The sequence below is a fragment of the Taudactylus pleione genome, unplaced genomic scaffold, assembly GCF_031769625.1.
Source record: "Taudactylus pleione unplaced genomic scaffold, aTauple2 ptg000290l, whole genome shotgun sequence".
Taxonomy (NCBI): domain Eukaryota; kingdom Metazoa; phylum Chordata; class Amphibia; order Anura; family Myobatrachidae; genus Taudactylus; species Taudactylus pleione.
Window position 1 is genome coordinate 1,977,572 of NW_028284692.1, and position 27,023 is coordinate 2,004,594.

Here is a 27,023-nt window from a genome sequence, read left to right on the forward strand (position 1 = left end):
CAAAACGTCATCTTTCATGGACAAACATCATCATTCCCGGACAAAAGTCCATGGAAGATGATGTTTGTCCATGAAAGATGACGTTTTGCCTCTTTCTGAGACCCAATTTTTGCCGGGAAAAATCCAAACTTGGCGGGAAAATTCTAACCTATCCAAGCCTGCACTTCTCTAGTGGAGAGTGAACAATCTAAAGTGACCGTATACTTCCTTAACCTATATACTAGATAGAGGGGCAGGGGGATGACAGAGCGAGCTTGTGGGGGGGATAACAGAGCAAGGGCATTAGGGAGTCTGCACTGCAGTTTGTGCATGTCCTGGTCACACAGGGAGCAGGGGCAGCAGATTTTTTTGTCTGCTAGCTTTTCCCTGGGGCACCGCTGATTGGCAGTCAAGTTCCCGGCTCCAGAATACCAACCGTCAGCATCCAGAAGATAAGTATCGGGGCTTAGGGGGAGGGTTAGGTTTAGGGTACGGGGAGAGGGGTTAAGTCAGGTACTCTGGGGGGAGGTTAGGGTTAGGCACCAGGAAGGGAGGGTTAGGGTAGGGAGAGGTGGAAGGTTGGCATACCGATAAGTATCGGCATGTTAACTCTGTCTGGATCCTGGGGACGAGATTCTGACTGCCAAGATCCCGACTGCCAACAAACCATGCCCAACCCCAGTGAATACAATGTTTACTAATCGTCATTTTATCAATTGAAATATATGAATGTATTTGCAGATTTCCTGGCCTCACAAGCTGCCAGCCTGAGTAAGCTGAAGCTTACGCAGACTGGCCGGAGCTGCCGCGATCGCAGTGGTGATAAGATGCGGTGTCTATGGATGCTACACTCAGTTGGCAATTGCTGTCATGAGGCATCTGCTTCCTATACACAGCTCATGCAGCAGTTAATTTGCTGGATGGTATTGCAGAGGTGCTTCTTTGCGACTGTGCAATACTGTCCACATCTGAATCGGGCCCTTAGAGAGATTGGCAATTGACCTAATGTATCCTAATGAGCATTATTATATTAAAGTAATCCACTGACATGCAGAATAAACAATATATATAAATGTGACCTCATAACTAGATATCCTGACTGGTCCTTTAATACTCAATAGTATAATTGCTGTCTGTTCTAGGCTATCTGTGATAATGTTTTGTCTCTTACAGGCCTTCAATATGGATCCTGAGGAGCACAAGGCCATATTTGAAAGTGTTAAAGGCCTTGAGGTAACTATAAACAAATGGTTCTGTTTGTATTTTATTTTGAATCCAGACATTTATTATGTATCTGTAGACAGGGCCGGACTGGGACTAAAATTAGGCCCTGGCATTTAAAAAACACACAGGCCCACCTTGGCGTCAACATCTGGCCCCAGGCATAGACTCCTCCCCTCACTATTTCTGACTCCTCCTACTTCTTAGTCTATACTTTTATAAATAAATATAATTAATGACATAATTAATAATTAACAACATACAAGTATATATCATTCTCTGTATTAAAATACATACAGCAGAGCTCATCCTGCAGGGGATTCATACATGTGCCATGGTCAGACATTTGGTATTTGGTTGGTTCTGTTAGATAAAGCTGGCACTTCATTGGTATAGGTCACACACAAGGATAAGGAAAGGCATTATCTCAATTGACCAAGCCCTAGCTTAGCGCTTGCAGAGGATTAGATAGTGATCACTGTAGGATTTTTTAGGACAGGGGAGCTGAACGCGGAGGAGGACACATCTGTGCCACCAAAGTAGAGCCGAAAGTACATATTTTGCTGCTCTGTGTACATAAAGAGCATTGGTGCCCACCTCCACAGCTCAAGGAGGAAAAGAGCGCGCTGTCGGCGCGCTTCGAAAAAAAAGGGGTGTAATCTCACTGGAAAAGGGCATGACCACATGATAATACCCCCAATTCAAATTACAGTATGCCACACAGTAATGCCCCTTAAGGCACACATCCACTAGACAATTAAATTGTGCGATTGAATGATAACTATATCATTACCATTCAACCGTTCAATGATTACTATTTAAAAATCGTTTGCACAACGTTTAAAAAATGTCTAAGACGACCAGCGATGTGTGCTCCCGCTGGTCGTTTAGACATCTATCATCAGGCATATAAGGTGTACAACCTGACGATAACGTCAGTTTCAGCATGTTTGCAGATGAATGATGTGTCTACACTGACTGACTGCTCGTTCAGTGTAGGCACATCACAGACAGACAAACGACGGCACGATTACAATATATATATATATATATATATATATATATATATATTAGTGCACTGAACGGCACTCTGGGTCTAATAACTTCAAGGAAAAAAAAATCTCCAGGACACGGAGATAGGGTCAAGGTTTCATGGCACAAACCCTGAAAAAAGGGTTTGTGCCCTGAATCGTCCAATGCACAATATATACATATCCATATAGGAGAGGCACTGGGCGCGTTGTATTGGAGGACAGGACATTATTGTGCGTGTGTGTATATAATATATATATATATATATACATGTCCAGAAAAAGTGCACTCACCAGTCTTGAAGTAAATAATGTCTTCTTTGAATGCAATAAGATCAGACAGTCAGACAGTCGGCCATCGACGTTTAGATTGTCACACGGATCTTTGTCAAGATGGTATCTTGACAACGTCCACGTGAGGTTCGAAACATTGATGGCCGACTGTGTTTGATCTTATTGCATTAAAAGAAGACATTTACTTCAAGACTGGTGAGTGCGCAGTTGTGATCGCGGGGGGGGCTACCCGGCTGTGATCGCACGGGGGGTGCACTGTGATGTGCAGCACCCAGGGAAGCAATAGCTCCGCCTCCAGCCGAACATGTGCTTCCCTAACGGACACTAGAGCAACCACTCCCTCTGAGAATTACATTGCGGCCATTTTGGAAGGGATTTTCAGCCGGGCATTTCAGTAGCCAGACCGGCCCATCTTGGCATCGGCCCTTCTGGCATTTGCCAGAACTGCCAGATGGCCAGTCCGGCCCTGTCTGTAGACTTGAAACTTAATGCTAGATTTAATTTGAAAGTGTGTATGGTCATTGATAAAATGTTGATTTTCATCTATCCGGCTGTAATATAATGTAATACTTAAAATACTTATATTTTATTTGTAGCTTTGGTTTACAGAAGGGTTAGAAACATTTAGTTTACTTCAGGACCAGTTATTTGCCTGTTTTTTATTCACCATGTACTAGATATTACATTACCTCCATGCATGAGTCTGAAATCCTTTTCAGTAGAGGGACACTGCCAAGAAAAAAAAATAGATGGTAAGCAATATGTGCTTCCTCTGGGCGCCGGGGCTCGTTGGAACTTTACGTCCAACAGGTCAGGGTGGAGGAGGATAAGGGGGACCTGTTTGATACATTTGTACTGAGCCACACAATTTCTGATGGCAGCACTAAACACAGCGGCCAATTCCCAACCCAGGTGTTACCAGTACACCTCAAGTACCTTTGCCAGTGAGTTCGGCTGCCGGTGCAGGGTACATACACGGATCTCCCCACCGCTGATATGCTGCATATACACTACAAGCAGCAATATTTCTATACCTTCAGTCAGTGATCTACACTGCTGTTCTGATGGACAAATCCTGCTGCAGGTGCAGCTTCACCAGCGCTCTCCTACATCTAGAGGTGGCGAGTTATACTGCATAATTATTGTGTATCGTCACTGCAGCCATTGGATTCACACTGTATTTGGTAGTGACTCCTGGATAACAGTGTCTCTGGCAGTTTGTACTAAGGGATTGGTACCCCTTCACAGGGTCCACTGAGAGGTTGGGGAATGGGTCCTATTTACCCGGCTTCTGGCTTGTTGGGTCTGCCGCGTTCCCTCCCTCTTACCTGACATTAACATAATTTGGCAAGGGAAATGGCTGGTAATGGCCAGATGATAGTTACCATGTTGGACTAGGCATGGTCATGATGTTGTAGCCCATTCCCTGCCTCCTCCTGGGACTAGCTCTTGTTGTCTGGTTCAGGGGACCGAGGAACATGGGAGCTAAGCATACAGCACACAGTTACAAAGGAGATACAGACATAAATATTATTTAAAAAACCACAATTCCAGGCACTTAGAGCAGAAAAGGAAAGCTAGGAGACTCACGGTAAATACAAGAGAATAGAAATACAATACAGTACACACCATGGTTATCTAAAGGTACTCTTTGGGAACAAGGATCTGAAAGAAACTACTGGACATCTTTGGAAAGTATGTCCTGCGACAAAAGGGTACCAGGATAACTTGACCTTTATAGGGGTGAACGAGCGCTCGATCACCTCTATGAATTTATATATTTTGAATGAGCTGCTCACATAAATATAGCTAGCATGGATCATGTTGCATTTTTTAACTTGTCCTTTATACCAGGGTATATTTTTACATTGTAGTAGTACTTTATAGTATGGGTTTCCATAACTTCTAGACAATGAGACCAGGTGATAACAGTAGTTTGAATTCTGTCTAAATGTGTAAGGACCATCTTCTCCATTGACATGGTTTTATTGACCCACACGATAGGCATGAGATTTTCATTGGACACATGTGATGGTATGTGCAGAATATATCAGGTGACAACAGCACTTCTTGCAAATGCTAATTGTTGAACTAGATTTGTTCATAAAGCTAAATGTGGGTCACATGCTGTGGTATCAGTCCATAATGGTTTAGATGCTGGTTACATTCCTTTGCCAGTCTTTTTTTTTTTAAATACGTTTTATTTCCCGGATCACAGTGAATAACACAGATCATAGAAATCAAAAACACATTAGAGCAAATAGCTGTCAAAAAGACAAGATCTGATTCTTACAGATAAATAAAATTTGAAAATTGTGATCCATTTCTGCAGTTTCAAACAAATAAAGACACTCAAAAAAAAAAACCCAAAAAAACCACATAAGTAAAAATAGGCTGAGTAGAGAAAGAGAATAAGCCGGAAATTGATAAGAAAGAGAAAAAAAGGAAGACAGAGAAGAAAAGACAGGGAGGTACCCGAGGTGGGTCGCCAGACTAAAAAATAAATAAATGACCGCACATACATGTGCACACAAATTGTAAACACACACATATATAGATAGAGAAGTCTTTTACAAAGCAAAAGGGGAGGGGGTAGATTGAGAAGCTAAACTCGGGCTCCATATTTTATCAAAAGCTTTAGTAGAATGGTTAATAATGCTAGTCATATATTCCATACGGTAAACATACCAGATGCGAGATAGAATAGACTGCATAGAGGGGGGATCGAGCTTCTTCCAATCCGAAGCTATCTGACATTTTGTTGCATTAACAACCAATTTATTTTGGTGCCTAGTTAGTGTAGGAAAATCTAAAGGGAGAAGAATATATTTAAAATCATAAGGGATAGGTATACTGAGTAAACTGTGTATCAGGCCAATAACTTCCTTCCAAAGGTTTACTAACTTGGGGCAAGTCCACCAGATATGAAGAAAGGTACCCTCAGCTGTACATCCTCTCCAGCACCTATCTGATGTACCAGGATCCTTTGCCCAGTCTTATAGTGTTCTTGCCTCATTATTTCCTGATTTGCTGATCATTACACCATGTATCTGCTCAGCTTAATTGGGTTGTCTGTAGTGTACAGAACTGACTGAGCCATGCCATTTAAGTAAATAGAGCAAGATACATTACAAAAGTGAGATATGGCTGCTCTTTTAGAAAAACTGAGGTCTTATACACAGTAATTTCTGAATCAATTAAATGGATAATAATATGTAACATTCACTTTTAAAACAGGTGCAATGTGCATAATGATATCACATTATAGGTCTTTTCCTCACGGAGGAATAGCTAACTGAATATATAACTATTGTAAGTCTTTGATGATTGTGAGACGATTACTTTTTGATCTTATTTTCATTTACTTATTTTGTTTCATTTTATTTCACTTTCTTTATTTCACTTTATTTTCTTTATATGTTTATCTAATTAATTATTGGCACTCACTACTAAAAATATTGTTTGTATATTTGTTTTTTTACAAGTACAATTTGGACTCCCTCTCTTTCCCCTCCCCCCCCCCCCCCAAAAAAAGAAAGAAAATAGAAAATTTAGGTATTCAATATTTTGTAAAATTAATGTATTTTATTGAATTTATATGTTTATGATACAAGATATACATTCGTTGTAACATTTTTTACATGTGTGTACAATAAAGATGTTTAAACAAAAACATGTGCAATGTCTTAAATTATCTTACAAAAATCTTTGAGCATGAAGCATTATGTCTTGCTATAGACATTTAGTCAATATTACCATCTACAGTACTCATCTATCCCAAATGTGTTCATTAATACCAGCGTGTCTTGTAATCTATTATTTCTATACAGCAATAATATTGAAGTGAAGATGTTATGTGCACATACAAATACCTTGGTGTCTAGATTAGTGAATTGTGGGGCAAGAACAGGAAGGAAGTTTTATAATCTACAGTAGTGCACTGTTCTCTCATTAGTGAAATGGCCACAGCAAAGAGTATAACAAGATAACAGCTTATTGGTAGGAAGTTGAATGGTTCAAAGTTATGACTGAGATCATAATTAGTAATAATGGGAAACATGAATAATATGAGCTGTCTGCTTTCATTACAGCCCCCAATTTTCTGTGCCAAAGTTACAGTGAAAGAAGCCAAAGGAATTCTTGGTAAAGATGTCAGTGGTAAGTGTATGTTTATCTCTTTATATTCCTAAATTAAGTTTTAATAAACCTTGTATGTGTGTGTATTATATATATATAGTTATTATTGTATAATATAGTATTATAATATATATATATATATATATATATATATATAATATTAATGTGTGTGTGTATGGGTGAGCGTGTGTTACCTAATAGCAATGCTTTAATGATTACTTGACTTGATTAAATGCAAACAATAAGTTTTCCCCCTTTATAAACTTACAGTATGTATGGATGTGATAGACAATTGTTTATAGTAAGGTTGTTTATTTTTATGCAAGGATTTAGTGACCCCTACTGTATGTTGGGAATTGACAGTCGAGCTGACACTCATTCCAGGGACAGCAGTCCCAACCCTGATAAGAAGCAGAAGCACAAAGCAGTGGTCCGGAACATGCTGCCAGAAGACCAGACACATAAGACTCAGGTCAAGGTCCAGACCTTAAATCCTGTGTGGAATGAAACATTTATAATGTATGTACCTTAATATTTATGAGAAATGAGACACTAATCACTTGGTCACTGTGTGTACTGTTTGCATTGGAATGCATACTGCTCTATTGTCCTTCTTGTTCTGCTTTTCTGCCAAATATTGCAGTTAGGGTCATTTCAAATGGGCCCTCCAGGCAGTGGCGGTTCTAGGGGTGGGCTAACAGGGCCGTCGCCCGGGGCGCCAACACCCCTAGAGGGCGCCACTGAGTCCCCAGAAGGTAATAAAAAAATTCCCATAATAAAAAAAAAACACAGCGCCGGTCCCCCCCGTGTTGCCGGTACCCGCTGATATTTGTTATCAGCTGGCACCCGGCTTCCTCCCTGCAGAGGCAGCCGAAGCTCACTCCAGAGCTCCGGCTCCTGCCTAGAGCACTATGGGAGGGACGTCATGACATCTCTCCCATAGATCCGTGATGGAGCTGTGGTCGGACCGGACGGCAGCGGACGCAGGAGCGGGGCCTGGGGTAAGTATTGTGTTTGTATTTTTTATTTTTCAGAAGGGAGGCATGGGGGCATTACTACTGGGGGCATGTCTATAAGGGGCATTTCTACTGGGGACATGTCTATAGGGGGGCATGTCTATAAGGGGTTTTACTACTGGGGGCATGTCTATAGGGGGGCATTACTACTGGGAGCATGTCTATAAGGGGGCATTACTACTGGGAGCATGTCTATAAGGGGGCATTACTACTGGGGGCATGTCTATAAGGGGGCATTACTACTGGGGGCATGTCTATAAGGGGCATTACTACTGGGGGCATGTCTATAGGGGGGGATTACTACAGGGAACATGTCTATAAGGGGGCATTTCTACTGGGGGCATGTCTATAAGGAGGCATTACTACTAGGGGCATGTCTATAAGGGGACATTACTACTGGGGACATGTCTATAAGGGGGCATTCCTACTGGGGGCACTATATGGGGCACTAATGGGGACATTACAACTTTGGGCACTACTATAAGGTGCATTCCTACTGTGGGCACTACTATAGGGGACATTATTACTGGGGCACTACTAATGTGGGCACTACTATAGGGGGCACTACTACTGTGGGCATTGTATTAGGGGCACTACTACTCAGTACTGTGGGCCTTGTGTATAAGGGGCACTAATTTGGGCATTGTGTAAAAGGGGCACCACTGTGTGTCATAACATGAATAAGGGAATAATGTGTGGCGTAATTTTAATTGGGGATACTGTATTATAAAGGGAATTACTGCATGTGGCATAATGTGTTATACAGGGCATTACTGCATGTGGCATAATGTGTTATACAGGGCATTACTGTATGTGGTATAATGTGTTATAAAAGCCATTACTGCATGTGGCATAATGTTATAAAAGCCATTACTGCATGTGGCATAATGTGTTATAAAAGCCATTACTGCATGTGGCATAATGTGTTATGAAGGCCATTACTGCGTGTGGCATAATGTGTTATACAGGGCATTACTGTGTGTGGCATAATGTGTAATACAGGGCATTACTGCATGTGGCATAATGTGTTATACACGGCATTACTGCATGTGGCATAATGTGTTATACAGGGCATTACTGCGTGTGGCATAATGTGTTCTATAGGGCATTACTGCATGTGGCATAATGTGTTATACAGGGCATTACTGCATGTGGCATAATGTGTTATACAGGGCATTACTGAATGTGGCATAATGTGTTATACAGGGCATTACTGCATGTGGCATAATGTGTTATACAGGGCATTACTGCATGTGGCATAATGTGTTTGTAAAGGGCATTACTGCATGTGGCATAATGTATATATACTGGGCATTACTGTGTAAGGCGCATTACTGCACATGGCAATTATTCGCCACGAGGGGAGAGCTTGGTTGAAGCCCAGCACCTTCATAAGTGCTGGGCACGCCCCACAGTGTGATGAATTGGGGGTGTTCCGCAAGGACACGCCCCCTTTCCAGAAGCGTGTGTGCTTTCAGCACGTGCAGAGGAACGTCATCTACAGAAAGTTGTTGGGGTTTTTTTTTGGGGGGGGAGGCGCAACTGTGAACTTTCGCCCTGAGCTCCGCAATTTCTAGAACCGGCCCTGCCTCCAAGACATGTAGCCCACTGGTGTATTTGTAAGTAATTCAGTTTTCTACAAAGGTTCCATAACTGCCCAAATTTTAGCCCCATGCAGAGTATTAGCAGAGTATTGCACAGGGTAGGACACTGGGGTCCGTAACCTGTTAGCTTGAGGCTGCTGGACCACGCCCGCGTTCCATAACCTATTAGCAGAATGCAGCACAATGTGCCTGTGAAGGACACTGGGTGTTAAATGTATTTATCAACAATATACTTGGCCAGAGTTCATTGGATGATAAGTGTGCTGCACAGTAGAATGGTGCTGCTGGCGGTTAGTTCACACATGGTACAGCTTAACCAGGTCTTAGGTTGATTTAACTAGGTAGAACAACAAGGTGGCATAGAGACACAGGGATAAACAGGCATAGTAACAGTATGGATGCAGTGTGGAGCGTAAGGGTATTTCTGGGCGTTGTAGTGCGTTGGATGTTAAAGTGTTGTACACCCCAGTGGTCAGAGGCGCTAAGCCCATCTATACAAGTGGTGAGGTGTAGGGCACTTACGGTGCATGTAGGTCACTGTATGACTGGCAAATGCTGGGAGTCTCAGAGGTGCTTCCATTCACTCAAAATGACCGGGAGGAAAGACGCAGTAAAAGGGCGCACGTGCCTAGTGGTGAATGTCGGAGGTCAGGCCTCCTGCTGAGCTCTGGCAGGTCCTAGAGACCGCCGGCTCAGTTACCTGGTTGCACTCAGGGTGGAGGCAGCCGAGAGGAGTGCTCCTCATATAAGAAAATAAATATAGTAAAACGCTTATCTTAATCGTAGTATAGCAGATAAAAGTCCACTTTAGGGGGTTAAGGAGAACCAGTCCCAACGCGTTTGGTCCCTCAGGACTTCCTCAGGGGTGATACCAAGGTCCTGGAGTGCCTCTTTATATACCCTCTACTAAGGGTGTGCCTAAAGTTAGGCCAGATTGTCAAGCAGCGCCGTCCGCGGCTCCCATCTAAGTGATGTCACGTGTCCGCGTCACCGTGTATGGCTAATAGCGCAGTAACTACTGTGGCTGATTCCTCTCTTAATCTGGGGTATATGCCTTCAGTATGTAATACTCGATCCGGAAGTGCGAGCCTGCACTTCCGGATGCATCGCCGTCTTGCTGGAGGGCGAAGTTGCCGCGGCCATCTTGTGTAGGGCGGCTGTAGGCTAAACACACGGCGGCCATCTTTTTAGTGGTGCCAGTAACCAGGAGCAACAAAGGATGCCATCCACCATTTTGTGTAGGACACAAAAACAACTTATTAGCCGGCACCCATCTTTTAGGTATACACATATAGGAGACATACATAAATACAGCTATTATAGCAAACATAGGTTACCTTCCTCCATTTTATATAGGACAAGGGGTTTTAAAACAGACCATTGCTCTTTCAATATACATGGATAACAGAATGTAAAATCAACTAAAAAATGAAACAGTAAGCCTAACATCAAAACATTGATGTATTAAATAGGGATGGCAAAAAAATGGGGAATTCAGTAGAGATAGCATAAGCGGTCAGATTTTAAATAATAACAAAATTATGTGTAATAAAATTAAGTTTTTATATATATATATATATATATATATATATATACACATGCGTATAATTAATTACATACACAAAATTATTAAAAGTATGAGTGTAATAGGTAAAATGTTTAAAACTAAAGATTACAAGGCAGCAGCAGGAATTCAAGTATATGCAAATTAATAAAAGGAGCTAAGAGAGGATAAAAGAATAAAATGAAAGCAAATTAAGAAAAGGAGCGATTTCCTAGTTTTCGTTCAAGCCATTAGGTCTAATGGTATTGAGCTCAAATATCCAGAACGTCTCTCTCTGTGAGAGTTTTATTGCCAGATCACCTCCTCTTGGTCCTAAATTCACTAGCTCAATACCTTTAAAAGTAAGGAACTCTGGATTTGACCCATGATGTGTTTTGAAGAGTCTGGAAATGGAATGGCTTTCAACCTTATTTTTTAAATTTCTTACATGTTCTTCGATGCGTAGTTTCAGATTCCTTTTAGTCTTACCAACATATTTAAGACTGCAAGTACATTCTAATAAATAAATTACAGAACACCTCTAATGTACAGAAACATGAGATTGAGTTTCTAGATATAATCTTAGAAGGGAGAGGGAGTACAATCGAGACCAAGACTTTTATTAAATCTGTTGATACTAACAGTTACCTTTATTATAAAAGTGGACATGTCAAAAAATGGAAAGATAACATCCCCTATTCCCAATTCCACTGCATTAAAGGGAACTGCTCAGATGCAGAGGTATGTTCACAACAACTGGAGCTGTTTTCAGGATGTTTCCGGGAACGTGGCTACCCTGACAACTTAATATCCCAAGCTAAGACTAGAGCTGAGGCTCTCCAAAGGGAGAACCTCTTATAATATAAAGTGAAGGATAAGAGAGAAGAGATGGTCCCCTTTGTTATACAATATAGCATTGATGAAAAGAGAATCAACAAGTTATGAATAAACATTGGGGCATTTTAAAGCTAGATCTGGTCTTAGACGACATCTTACCTGAAAAACCTGTGATTATTTTCAAGAAAGCAAAAAACTTGAAAGATATTTTAGCTCCAAGTATGTTGAGAGAAAAATCTACATCTATTAATGTCCTTAAGAAATGTGTAGGTTCTTTTAAATGTGGGAAGTGTATTATGTGCAAATATCTCCATCTCAGTAGGAAGACTTTCTCGAATTTTAATGACTCCAGAACATTTTCCATGAAAAACTTTATGAACTGCAATACTTGTTCTGTAATTTATTTATTAGAATGTACTTGCGGTCTTAAATATGTTGGTAAGACTAAAAGGAATCTGAAACTACGCATCGAAGAACATGTAAGAAATTAAAAAAATAAGGTTGAAAGCCATTCCATTTCCAGACACTTCAAAACACATCATGGGTCAAATCCAGAGTTCCTTACTTTTAAAGGTATTGAGCTAGTGAATTTAGGACCAAGAGGAGGTGATCTGGCAATAAAACTCTCACAGAGAGAGACGTTCTGGATATTTGAGCTCAATGCCATTAGACCTAATGGCTTGAACGAAAACTAGGAAATCGCTCCTTTTTTTAATTTGCTTTCATTTTATTCTTTTATCCTCTCTTAGCTCCTTTTATTAATTTGCATATACTTGAATTTCTGCTGCTGCCTTGTGATCTTTAGTTTTAATCATTTTACCTATTACACTCATACTTTTAATAATTTTCTGTATGTAAATAATTATATATATATATAGTTTTATATATATATATATATAACACTCAATTTTATTATACATAATTGTATTATTTAAAATCTGACCGCTTATGCTATCTCTACTGAATTCCCCATATTTTTGCAATTCCTATTTAATACATCAATGTTTTGATGTTAGGCTTACTGCTTCAATTTTTTAGTTGATTTTACATTCTGTTATCCATGTATATTGAAAGAACAATGGTCTGTTTTAAAACCCCTTGTCCTATATAAAATGGAGGAAGGTAACCTATGTTTGCTAGAATGGCTGTATTTATGTATGTCTGCTATATGTGTACACCTAAATGATGGGTGCCGGTTAATAAGTTGTTTTTGTGTCCTACACAAAATGGTGGACGGCATTCTTTGTCGCTGCTTGGTAATGACACCACCAAAAATATGTCCGCCGTGTGTTTAGCCTACAGCCGCCCTACACAAGATGGCCATGGCTACTTCCGCCCTCCAGCAAGACGGCGATGCATCCGGAAGTGCAGGCTCGCACTTCCGGATCGAGAATTACATACTGAAGGCACATACCCCGGATTAATAGGTGAATCAGCCACAGTAGTTACTGCGCTATTAGCCATACACGCCCGCTTTGTTAAGCGGCGTATTGAGAACCCTTTGCTTGATTGTGGAATCTATTCCAAACTACCGGTGACACGGACTCGTGACGTCACTAAGATGGCCGCCGCGGATAGCGCTGCTTGACAATCTGGCCTAATTTTAGGCATACCCTTAGTAGAGGGTATATAAAGAGGCGCTCCAGGACCTTGGTATCACCCCTGAGGAAGTCCTGGGGGACGAAACGCGTTGGAACTGGTTCTCCTTGACCCCCTAAAGTGGACTTTTATCTGCTATACTACGATTAAGATAAACATTTTACTATATTTATTTTCTTATTAAGTGTTTACTCTGTGTTTTTGTGTTTTTGTATTTGGTCTAAATAAAACAATTATTTACGGAGACTTTCTCCATTTCTGGCCTGAGGTCTACCACTTGGTGGGGTATGAAGCCGGATTGTTTATGACCTGGAACACAGAGGAGTGACACCCTTACATGCATTAATTTATGCACTATCTGGTACGCAGATATATGTATGTCCACTGTTGCTACTTCTTTGCTTAAAAATTACTACACCATATTACTTTTCTATGGGCAAAATATTCTAAGCCCAAATTTTAAGGTTACTACAGAAAGAGTACCCCTTGGAAAACCTTGGAAGTGTTGTCATTTTGGGTTAATCTGACCATTGAAAGTACCACCTGGACATCAGATAAGCTTTTAACTGTTTCATTTTTGGTACGCACATTACCTGTTTTGAGCACAAATTTATTTTATCTTAAAATACTACACTATTAGGCGCACGTCTCATTATTTTTCAGCATGTGTGTGTGTGTGTGTATATATATATATATATATATATATATATACAGTATACTAGTCACTAGAATCCACTTTGTGTAATGGTCCTTAGAATTTTGTCTGTATTGTATATCAGTTACTAAAAATGCTGTATGTTTGGTTCATCTGTCCTATAATGCAGTGGTTTCCAAACTCGGTCCTCAGGACCCCACATAGGTCACGTTTTCCCGGTCACTCAGCAGGTGCACAGGTGTACTCATTACTCACTGACACATTATAAAAGATCCACAGGAGGAGCTAATTATTTCACTTGTGATTCTGTGAGGAGACCTGGCAAACATGTACAGTTTGGGGTCCTGAGGACCGAGTTTGAGAACCTGTGCTACAATGTAATGTATTGTATACCAATCACAATAATAATAATAATAATAATAATAATATAAAGTTTAATTATGTAGTGCATTTAATCCAGCAGGACTCAGTCGCTTTACAAACATGAAAACCATAGCATAGAGAGTATTACAGAAAGAAGAAACCAAACCAACAATGAACATAATAGGCATAATGCACGGTTGGTGCTGCCAATTTGGGTAATAAATTTCATGGGTTATTTTATATAATATCATACTAGGGGTGTGCACCGGCCACTTTTCGTGTTTTGGTTTTGGATCTGGATCTTTCTTCGTGTTTTGGATCTGGATTGGTTTTGCCAAAACCACCCTTCCGTGTTTTGGGTTCTGGGTTTTGTGTTTTGGATCTGTATTTTTTTGAAAAAAAGCATAAAAACAGCTAAAATCACAGAATTTGTGGGTTTTTCTGTTCCTATGCTATTATTAACCTCAATAACCTTAATTTCCACTCATTTCCAGTCTATTCTGAACACCTCACACCTCACAATAGTGTTTTTATGTCCAAAAGGTTGCACCGAGGTAGCTGGATGACTATGCTAAGAGATACGAGTGGGCGGCACAAACATGTGGTCCATCTAGGAGTGGCACTGCAGTGGCAGACAGGATGGCAGTTTGAAAAACTAGGCCCCAAACTATACATAATGCAAAGAAAAAAAAGAGGTGCAAGATGGAATTGTCCTTGGGCCCTCACACCCACCCTTATGTTGTATAAACAGGACATGCACACTTTAACAAACCAAACATTTCAGCGCCAGGGTCTGCCACACGACTGTGGCTGAAATTATTGGTTCGTTTGGGCCCCCACAAAACAAGCTGGCAATTAATCTGTCCCTGCACAAACTGGCTCTACGGAGGCAAGATGTCGTCCTCATCCTCCTCATCCACCGATTCCTCACCCTCTTCAGTGTTGTGTACATCCTCATCCTCACAGAGTATTAATTCGTCCCCGCTGGAATCCACAACCACAGGTCCCTCTGTACGTTCTGGAGGCTGGTCTCCCTGGAAGAGTTGATAATTCATTTTATGAACATCATCTTCTCCACATTTTGTGGAAGCAACCTCCTACGCCTTTCGCTGACAAGGTTCCTGGCTGCACTAAACACTCTTTCGGAGTACACACTGGAGGGGGGGCAACTCAGGTAAAATAGAGCCAGTTTGTACAGGGACCTCCAAATTGCTTCTTTTTCCTGCCAGTACAGGTACGGACTGTCTGACATGCCTACTTGGATGCTGTCACCGATGTAATCCTTTAACAGACAGACACACGCTTGTCGCTGCTGCTTTGAGGATGCAAGTGCGGCTACAGCCCACACAATTCACAAAGACAGAAAAAAAAAGAATATTTTTATTGTTTGTGGAGCGCACTTTGAGGGTGTCACCACCCTTTAACAGACAGATGCACACTTGTCGCTGCTGCTTTGAGGATGCAAGTGCGGCTACAGCCCACACAATTCACAAAGACAGAAAAAAAAAGAAGAATATTTTTATTGTTTGTGTAGCACACTTTGAGGGTGTCACCACCCTTTAACAGACAGACGCACGCTTGTCGCTGCTGCTTTGAGGATGCAAGTGCGGCTACATCGCACACAAGTCACAAACACATTAAAAAAATAGTTTTTTATTTTTTTGGAGCACTTTGAGAGTTACACCACCCTTTAACAGACAGACGCACGCTTGTCGCTGCTGCTTTGAGGATGCAAGTGCGGCTACATCGCACACAAGTCACAAACACATTAAAAAAATAGTTTTTTATTTTTTTGGAGCACTTTGAGAGTTACACCACCCTTTAACAGACAGACGCACGCTCGTCGCTGCTGCTTTGAGGACAGTATCATATGCAGTGACAGTAGACTTGTCAGAAATTGTTGGCACGTCCTTCAGTCCGGACCAGATGTCCAAACCAGCCCTTGACTTATGACACAGGCGCACGCTTGGCGCTGCTACTATGTTGATGCACGTGCGGCTACATCGCACACAAGTCACAAACACATTAAAAAAATAGTTTTTTATTTTTTGGAGCACTTTGAGGGTTACACCACCATTTAACAGACAGACGCACGCTTGTCGCTGCTGCTTTAAGGATGCAGGTGCGGCTACAGCCCACACATTTCACAAAGACAGAAAAAAAGGAAGAATATTTTTATTGTTTGTGGAGCGCACTTTGAGGGTTACACCACCCTTTAACAGACAGACGCACGCTTGTCGCTGCTGCTTTGAGGATGCAAGTGCGGCTACAGCCCACACAATTCACAAAGACAGAAAAAAGAAGAAGAATATTTTTATTGTTTGTGGAGCGCACATTGAGGGTTACACCATCCTTTAACAGACAGACGCACGCTTGTCGCTGCTGCTTTGAGGATGCAGGTGGAATCTAGACGGGATTTGGAACCGGGGACACACTACCTCCATCAATTGTCTAAATCCCACTGCACTAATGGCGGATACCGGACGCACGTCTAACACCAACATAGCAGTCAAGGCCTCAGTTATACGTTTTGCTTCAGGATGACTGCTGTCGTACTTCATCCTCATCGCTAGGGACTGTTGGAGGGTCAATTGTTTAGTAAAAGTAGTGATGTTCCTACTTCCTCTCTGGGATGATGAACAACTCCCAGCAGCAGCAATAGCACTAGGAGGAAGTGGTTCTTGAGCTTTCCCTATTTTATTTTTATCGGAGAAAGTTTGGTCCTCCATTTATGTTATATTGATATATACGTGCGGCTAAAGCGCACACAAACACAGAAAATATTTTTTTATTTTTGCTGGAGAGTAGTGCACTTTGTGGGTTACACCACCCTTTAAGAAATGAGCCAGCCGGCTCTTTACTTATGGGACACAGGCGCACGCTTGGCGCTGCTCCTTTGTTGATGCACGTGCAGCCACAGTGCACACAAGTCACAAACACAGAAAATATTTTTTTTTTTGGTTTGGAGTGTACTTTGGGGGTTACAGCACCCTTGGCACTACTTTGTTGATGCACGTGCGGCTACTGCGCACACAATTCACAAACACAGAAAATAATTTTTTTTTTGGTTTGGACTGGAGTGTACTTTGGGGGTTACAGCACCCTTTAACGGTCAAGCCAGCCGGCCCTTTACTTATGACACAGGCGCACGCTTGGCACTACTTTGTTGATGCACGTGCGGCTACTGCCCACACAATTCACAAACACAGAAAATAATTTTTTTTTTGGTTTGGACTGGAGTGTACTTTGGGGGTTACAGCACCCTTTAACGGTCAAGCCAGCCGGCCCTTTACTATGAAGTAGTGGACACAGCCCCTATTAACAACAGCAGCACAGCACAACACAGCCAGCCCCTATGGACTTTGAAGTAGTGGACAACAGCAGCACTACACTACACTACACTACACTACACAGCCCAGCCAGCCCTAACTCCCACCCTCCCTCTTCACTGTCCACAGCCGAGTGAGAAAATGGCGCCGACGCGGGTACCTTATATAGGATCCAAAACCCGCGAGACTCGGAAGGCAGGATGATGACGTTTTGCCTCGATTTCAGATCCGAGTCAGGCGGGAAAAGTCGAGCCTGACTCGGATCGGACTCGGATCGGGGGGGCTCGGGGGGGTTCGGATTTCAGAAATCCGAACCCGCTCACCCCTATATCATACCCCCTAAAGGTACCAGGCGAGTTAGCTATTTTGGGTGCGCTACATAGGTTACCCTGTGTAGAATGGCCAAATTTGACACAGAGGGATTTTGGGGGCTCTGCATTGCATAGTAGATGGAAAAAGGAGGTCTGCATTGAAAAGCCAGCAGAGAATTGTTGGTCCTCATTGAAATGAGATTTGTGCATCTATATTATATAGTGGCCGCCATTACAAAGTCAGCACTATATACTAGTCACAAGAATCCACTTTGTATAGTGGTCCCTAGAATGTTGTCTGTATTGTAAATCAGCTACTAAGGTGATATATATTTGATTTATCTGTCCTGTAATCGGGGACGGACTAGGGCTGCAGAAGTCCCCCTGCGCTCGTCTGCAAAAAAGAGCGTGGTTTCGCAACAAAAGGGAAGTCTCACGGGGGAATTACGTGAGTCACAGGGGGCCTGGCCTCACGGCATGCCTCCATCTTTCAATATCCCAGCCGAGCACAGTACCGGGAGGCGGAGCTGCTCGGCCAGGTTTTTGAGACTGGACCGGGCCATCAGGTCATCGACACTTCTGGCATTTGTCAGAAGTGCCAGATGGTCCTGCCTGTAATGCCCTTTGTATTGTATATCAATCACAAGAATGTCTCTGTATTATATGTAATGCTCTGTGTATTTAATAGCTGTCAGTAGAATTCTTTCTCTGTTGTAAATTGAAGTAGTGGTGACAAATCCCATTTGTTTGTTTCAGCACTCTGCTAGCAGAGCCAGGGACACTTTCTTGGGTTTATGCCCAGGCCAAATGTTGAGAGCCCTTCCCTGGGAATAGGAGCAAACTAATGTGATCTTTAACCTGGGCCCAGGTATGACTAAAATGGACCCAAATTCTATTACCTCAAAGCCTACCCTCATTTTAAGACATAAAATATTGTTTAAAAATGTTAAGTAAATATTAAATATAACCTGTACTGTCATTTATGATTACAGGGGGGGAGCTGTTCAGTGGTTTTATTGTGCAATAAAAACAATCTTAATAGTTTACTATTCTATATGTTTCAGGGAAGTGAAAGACATGGAACATGATTGGTTTCAGATGGACATGTGGTGAGTGCTGACTGATGGATGTGTCAGTAAGCAGTTTGATAGTTATAGGGTGTGTATTTGAATTTCATATAGTACAAATGTAGGGGATGGAGAGTTTTGTTTATAATTATATTTAATTGTCCATAATATATTCTGTATGTGTCTTTAAGCTGCTAAAACAGTTTTGCATATTCCAAATGTAGTAGCACTGCTATATTGATGAATGATATATACGAGTTATTTTACTTTCTGTAGATTTTTGTTGCTGTTCTTCTTATAGTTTCGATGGCTATAAGTGATTTGCATACTATACACTAAGCACAGACTCGTACAGCTCTATTTAAAACCTTTTATTACATGTCCTTGACCTTAGTAAAAGTACTAACCAAAAAATGATGCCTATAATTGAGCAATGTGTTTAGTTGCTTATCATCACACATACCATTTATGTCAGAGACCTCAGTATGTATACCTGATAGAGCAGTAATTTGAGCACCTAGACGGTACCACACGTCCTTTTACTGCCACCACCTGTGATAATTAAAGGGCCCACACGTCCCCTCACTCTATAACACAATTGCGCAGGCTTGGCGACACAATTCCCATGCAGTTAATTGCCCCCACCCCCTGCTTCTAGCATTTAATTACAGTTTATAGCGTAATCTTAACGGTCTAATAGCATAAGTATAGGAACAGCGCTAAAGTGGTTATAAATATATTGACATAAAAATGGCTTATTTGATAAAAAGTGAAGCTATTTATTATATCATATTTGAACACAATAAATGTGACACTACAAACAGTAGATTAATATAAGACATGACTAGCTAAGAAACGTTCTATTAAAATGGCATATATTGGAAGGACTGGATGCAGTCAGGATACGACGATATCCCGACACTGACATCCCGACATGGGACCAAAGATAGGTGCCGAAATCCCGAATCCTATCATTAGCCCCACTGCAAAATCTTGACACCTGGCATACAGAACCAAGGTAAGCCGGGTGTATTAGCGTTTAGCTGCGGGTTTAGGTTTAGGGACCCACGGGAGGACTTAGGGTTAGGGTAGGGAAAAGGGGGGCTTAGGGTTAGGCCAGGGGCTGGCTGGCAACTTTCAGCCTAGGGGGCAAACACAAGCAAGTGGCCCCTACAAGCACACTGTGAACTTGGCCCCGATAGGATAACACCATCTCCAGATACTACCTTCCGTGGTGGGAAAAAAAATCTTATAATATTTGTTTAGGCTGTCACCCACAGTAAGACAAAAATTACACACCAGGTCATGTTATTAAACAGAACCAGTTTATAAAGGGGCATGAGAAGGGTTCATATGGCAAAAAAGTGGCATGTGAGGAGGTCAGAGAGGCATTTAACTAATAAAAAATGAAAATATAAAATAAAAAATGGACTAATATGCCATATTGTCTAAAGGTGGGTACATACTTGACGATGTGTACCCGGACATTGTGTCGGCCAAACGGGGGCACATTAGAGCAATATTGACATCACATGCGTCTGTGGGAGCTCACATATTGTGCATACACACTTCACAAAATGTCATTACGATTTGGCTAAATCGGCCAAATCGTAACAACATCATATCAGTGTGTACCCAGCTTAATTGACAATCACAATGTACAAAAGGAGATTGTGCTCAAGGCAATGTAGTGACCATATGAACAAGTGGATGAACTGTCTTAAAAATTAAAACACATTACACATAACAATAAAATGACACATAGCATGGAAAAAAAATCAAGCGTGTGCATCTGTAAATACAGCAATAAACACGATTGGCACTTCAGATTTCATGAAAAAGATATTCTGTATTATAAAAGATTTATTACAAAAAGCTGACATCAAGCTTTTTATAATATATCCTTTTCATGAAAACCGGAGAGTGTCAATCATGTTATTTCTTTTATCACAGTTGCACACCCTAGTCTGTTACACATATATATGTAATAAATACCCCTACCCTACACTTTCCATATATATATTTAATGATTTTATGCCCCATCCCGTCCAGTATTTCCTGTATATTTATTTTATCTATCATTTTGTGCCCCATATACTCTTACCCTTTTTACATATTTTATAGTTTTGTGTAATCCCCCTTATATGTTCCATACCCATCACCTTCCACTATTTATATATTTTATACCCATTATCTCTTATACATATCATCTCTCACCCCTTATATATTTTACACCCCCCCCCCCCGCCCCCCTTTATATATTGGAAGCACTATTTTAACTTACTTTTGCCAGGCTCACTGTGGCTGGGGGTGGTTCCTCCAGGATGGGAAATTCCAGGGCAGGAGCTCCTCTCTGCACACTGAGCTATATAGTCTCTTCTTGTGCAGGCAGGAGACAGAGCAGGCCGGGGACAGTAGCGGATGAATGGAGCCAAGGACAGGCTGGACCGTGCACTCCGCCCTGCCTCTCAGAGAAGGGCCACAGAAGAGGATCCTGTGACTGTGTCACCCCGGCTGCAAAGAGGCAGAGGGCCCTAGCTGATCTGGAATGACTCGGTGGGAGGGGAAAGCTCAACATGCTGCCGCAGCACATCATGCAGCTCAGCAAACAGCAAAGGCCCATGGGAGGGCTGCTGGGGCTGGGCATGCGCAGCAGCCCTACCGCGGCAATTATACTTTTTAACTAGAGAACCACCGCTGCCTGGCAGAGGAGGAGAGCATAGGACAGGACCAGCCCGCCCCTGACCCTGTCTGTATCTGCCGGTCCCTTATGCTAGCTGCGCTGTGCCGCAGCTTGACACATCCAGGAGGAAGGCAGAAACTTCCCGGCTGTCAGGCATATGAATATATGCAGCGCAGCGGGGACCCTAGTACTGCACTACTGTACCGGCCCGGAGGGCAGATGGCACCCTGCCCCCCGGCCCAGCCCGCCACTGGGTTAGGCACCACCAGGGGGGGATAGGGTTAGGCACCTCCCTCGGGTGGGTTAGGGTTAAGCACCACTAAGGGAGGGTTAGGGTAGGGAGAGGAGAGGGTTAGGGTACTTACCTGTTGCAGTCAGGATTTCGTTCCGTCTGGCTGCCACTGTCGGTATTTGATCCACCGGCTAAGTACTCGCCGGCATTACATACAGATTCAGGAAGGACCCCTACTGAAAGGATGACACAGAGTCACTATATTAACAGTCATTGTAATTGTAATAGGTAGTTCATTATGTGCACATATATGATGACTATCCGGTTAGAGGAGCCGGCATTGCAGGCACAGGTCTCCGGGGGAAGCCTAGCATCTCCGGAAATGCTGGGCACACTCCCGGAGTGATACAATCGGGATATCGGATAGGCCACACCCCTTATGGTAGGCCACACCCCTGGCGGGAGTGTATGTTGGAGCCGCACGAGGGAGTTCTGGAGTTCCATCACTCACATTTACATTGTTTGAAGTACTTTCGATCAGGATTTTCACTCCATATTCTCTGCGTGTTGCTGCTATCTATTGCCCTCCTGGGCCACACCAACAATTTCTGCAACATTTTCCTCCCTGGCTTCCTCACGTTTTATCCTCTGACATCCCCACCATCATCATGGGTGATATCCATACTCCTATTGATAGTTCACAATCTCCTTCTGCTTTCAAACTACTTTCTCTAACCTTATTTCTCGGTCTCTCCCAGAGGAGGAGATGTACTAACCCTTGGAGAGAGATAAAGTACCAACCAATCAGCACCTGACACTTTACAGGCTGTGTTTGAAAATTGACAGTTAGGAGCTGATTGGTTGGTACTTTATCTCTCTCCAAGGCTTAGTACATCTCCCCTTGTCTCCTCTACTCATCAGGAGGGCCACTGCCTTGATCTTGTATTCACCAGACTATGCTCAGTTTCAGATTTCATTAAAGCTGGGTACATACTAGACAATATGTCCCCATAGCGTCCACATTGGACAGGGTGTACCCGCTATGTTGCTGACAATGCACCCTCTCATGTGTCATCAGCGTCATCGCCTGACAGACCTGCAATACCGTTTCCTCTCTCAGATCACAACCTGATCACCTGTAGGCTCTCCTCTATTATTTCAACCTCAGTGTCAGTGAAGTCTTCCAAGCCTCCTATAACCCATAGAAATATTAACACTATTCATTTTCAACAACTTTCCACCTCTCTGCAACCACTACTCTCACCAATTTCTACATTCACTTCTCCTGAGATTGCTGTATCACACCATAATTAATCTCTAGAAATAGCTCTCGATGAAGTGGCCCCAGGTACCCATCACACTTCTCATAGACTTAGATGGCATTCTAAATTAACAAGACACCTACAAAAACTCTCACATAAAGTAGAATGTCACTGTTGAAAATCTCGTATTCTAAGTGACTTTCTCACATATAGAACTCTCTCTTATTGTATGGTTCCAAACAAACATATTTCCAATCTCTCAATTCTGCCCAAGCTTCTAACCTTAAGCGACTTTTTAATACATTTAAATCACTTCTTAACTCCTCTTGCACCCAACCTACCTGCTACTATCAGTGCACAAGATCTACTTCCTATTTGAAGGACAAGATTGATAAGATCCGAAATTAAATAGTATGCACTTCATCAGCCAGCAACCTGCTCGTTTCCTTCCTTGAACCCACTGGCACCTTCTTTTCATTTGATTGCACAAATGAAGATGAATCTACACTCTCATCCTTCTACTCTACTACCTGATCTTATACAGTCAAAAATCAATAGAGCTCTGTCTCCTGCGCTCATTCCAACCTTAACTAAAATATATAATCTCTCTACTGGTGTCTTTTCATCCGTATTCAAGCATGTAGTGATTACTCCTATTCTAATAAAACAAAATTCTGACCCTAACTTTTTCTAAATTTCCTTCCCATCCATCAGCTCCCATGCATCTCCAAGCTACTTGAGAGGCTTGCCTACACCTGCCTCACACACTTTCTTTACTTGCCCCACTTCAGTCAGGCTTTCGTTCCCAACACTCCACAGAGACAGCACTGACTAAGATAGTGAATGATCTGATACTGCCAAGTCTTAAGGTCATCATTCCCTTAGATCTACTGCATTTAACTCTGTTGACCACTCATACAAACACTACTATCCTTAGGTCTTCAGGACACAGCCCTATCCTGGTTCTCATCATACGAGGTTCTTAACAAATTGCTCTTTCAAAGTATGGTTCTCTGAATCCACCTCCTCTTTGCTACCTCTATCAGTTGGAGTCCCGTAAGGCTCAGTCCCGTAAGCCTCAGCCGCCTGCTTTTCTCAATCTATACCACATCTCCTGCCAAACTTATCAGCTCTTTTGGATTTCAGTATCATGATTATGTGGATGATACCGAAATCTACCTATTCTCCAGATTAGTCACCATCTGTATTGGTTTGTCTTTATGCCATTTGATCTTGAATGTCATCTTGTCACCTCAAATTTAATCTTTCCAAAGCAGAATTAATAATTCTAAATAAAAATAATCTGGCCAATAGTATTTACCAACCTGATATGTCTTTCACTATTGATAACTCGACAATCAACCCCACCCCACAAGCCCGCTGCCTAGGTATTACCCTTGACTCTGAACTGTTCTTTGTTCCCCACATTCAGTCTGTTTCCAAATCATGTAACATACATCTAAAAACCATATACAGAATGCGACCATATCTTACACAAGACATGGCAGAAACTCTCATTAATGCAGTTACCTCTCACATTGATTATTGCAATAGCTTCTTTACCTTACGAAACTCTCACCACTACAATCCATTTTGAATGCAGCTACGAAGCTGATCTTCCTCGCTAAACATTCATCATCTGCTGCCCCACTCTGTGAACCCCTCCATTGGTTACCTGCATGCTACCAAATTCAATATAAAATACATTTACTTACACATAAGGCTATTAAAGAAACTACACCAACATACTGTACATCTCTTTGCTTATCTCAAAATATCTACCAACCCGACCTCTGCGCTCTACACAAGATCAGCATCTGTCATCCAAATGCATCACCTACTCCCATTCACTGTTACAGAACTTTTTTTGGTCTGTCAATATTCTGTGGAATGTCCTCCCAATACATAATAAGACTTTTCTTTAGTCTCCAAACGTTCCCTGAAAACTCACCTCTTCACACAAGCTTATCAAATTCCAGAACCACCCACATAACCTCCATAAGCTAGACATAACTCTACATATTTTCTCTTTCACATCCACTTGACCCTTGGCCAACATTCCTGTGTGACTGGATCATACTGACCACCAAGAACCTCTGCAATCTGGCTGGACCAATTTGCAATATGCACCAATCCTTGTGTGTCAATGCCTATTTCCCTATAGATTGTAAGCTTGCGAGAGCAGAACCCTCTTACCTCTATGTCTGAGGGAAAAGGGTCTATGTGTCTTTAGTACCCAGTCCTGTTCTATTACTGTTTGTTCCTAATTGTAAAGCGCAACAGAATATGCTGCCATTATATAATAACTGTTAATAATAATAATAATAATTATTATTATTATCTCCCTGCAATTTGCCCAGATATCAAGTCATCTTTTAATTGATTTAATACAATATTTATTTGATTTAATTATATTGTTATATGATTTGAACTTAAAGTTATCACTAATAAACAAAAATATATTCCTGTGCAACTGTACATTATATGTATAGTGCTGAAGGAGACTAAAAATGTGGTGATGCCAAGTACACACCTGAACGATATCTGGACGATTTGGAGTATTGGAACGACAAGTCCTCTAAATCGTATAGTGTATATGCACAATTGAGCGCTCCTGTGGGTTGCATACGATATTTTCTGGTTGGGAGATCATGTGATTCAGACCATGTAACCGCTCACACACAGACAGCCTGATTCAGAGCCGGACGCTCTTCCAGAGCGCTCGCTCTGAATCAGGGCCCTCCCTCTCTTTTTTAGAGCGGCCTCCTGGCTGCTCGCATAGCTGTGGGTGACCACCCACAGCTATAGCGAGCGGCCAAAAAGATGGTCGCAATGGTCAAGACCATCAGGCTTGCGACGAGATCCTTGTGGTAGGATCTCATCTGCCGCAAGCCCTGGAGTGCTCTTGGCTCTATCAGAGCCAAAAGCACTCCCACTGACATCACTTGTGATGTCAGTGGGGCCGGCCCCAGAAGGTAGGCGTTCCCATGGAGACGCCTCCGTCTGGGCAGCAACGCCCCCGGCACGCCCACCAAAGGGGGCGTGCTGTCACTCAACATCGACAGCACGCCCCCTTTGTAGCGATACCCATAGCGATGGCTTGCCCGTCACTATGCGGGTCTCGCGCATGCGCACGATGGAGCCAGCTCCCTCGTGCACATGTGCACTTGGCCAACATCGACCCGCTTGCGAGCGCTCAGCGCTCGCGAGCGGGTCTGAACCAGGCCCAGAGCCCCCGGATCCTGCATGCTGAATTGGAGGATATTGAGGAAGCAGCAGAGACAGGGAGCAGCCAGTGTTATGTCTGCCAGCAGGCAAGAGAAATATCTGGTGAAGCATTATACTGGAGATGTATCTGGATTGATTGAAATCACCTCCATACCGGCTGTCCACTGCAGAATTATTGACTTGGACAAAGTGACTTACACAATGCCGTGTACATCAGAGTGACCATCTATTCACTTAAAGTATTTATATACATTTTCAAAATTATTCCCTTCCTGGTGGAGGAGCGCTTTATCTTCAATTCAATATCGTATGCGACTTGGTGCCTATTGTGTGTACGGCCAATCGGACGACCAGATGATATGTTGGTCCGATTAGGATTATCGTTCAGTTGTGTACCCAGTCTTAGATGCATGCTGTGTCTTCTAAGAACCTAGGAATGTACAGCCCCCTGTATATATCACTGATTTCCATCAGCCAATAGGAGGAACCTATCACCAACTCACCCACATGACAGCAGATGCTCCAAGTACAAAAGTGTCTAATTTATTGATTAGCACCTTTTAAAAGTTAATTCACTTTTTATAATTTAGTATAACTAACCCATTATCATTAATGTACTCAATGATTTTATA

The 27,023-nt window shown here is 42.2% G+C and overlaps 1 protein-coding gene across 1 annotated transcript in view; it reads left to right on the forward strand.

The window, feature by feature from the left end:
• The window catches only part of UNC13D (unc-13 homolog D), a 104,770-nt gene that overhangs the window by 11,115 nt on the left and 66,632 nt on the right, over nt 1-27,023 (forward strand). The window contains exons 5-8 of the mRNA XM_088482534.1: nt 1,153-1,212; nt 6,617-6,683; nt 6,989-7,181; nt 18,984-19,028. Of these exons, the coding sequence (XP_088338660.1) occupies nt 1,153-1,212; nt 6,617-6,683; nt 6,989-7,181; nt 18,984-19,028 (365 nt within the window). The remainder of the gene's footprint in view (nt 1-1,152; nt 1,213-6,616; nt 6,684-6,988; nt 7,182-18,983; nt 19,029-27,023) is intronic.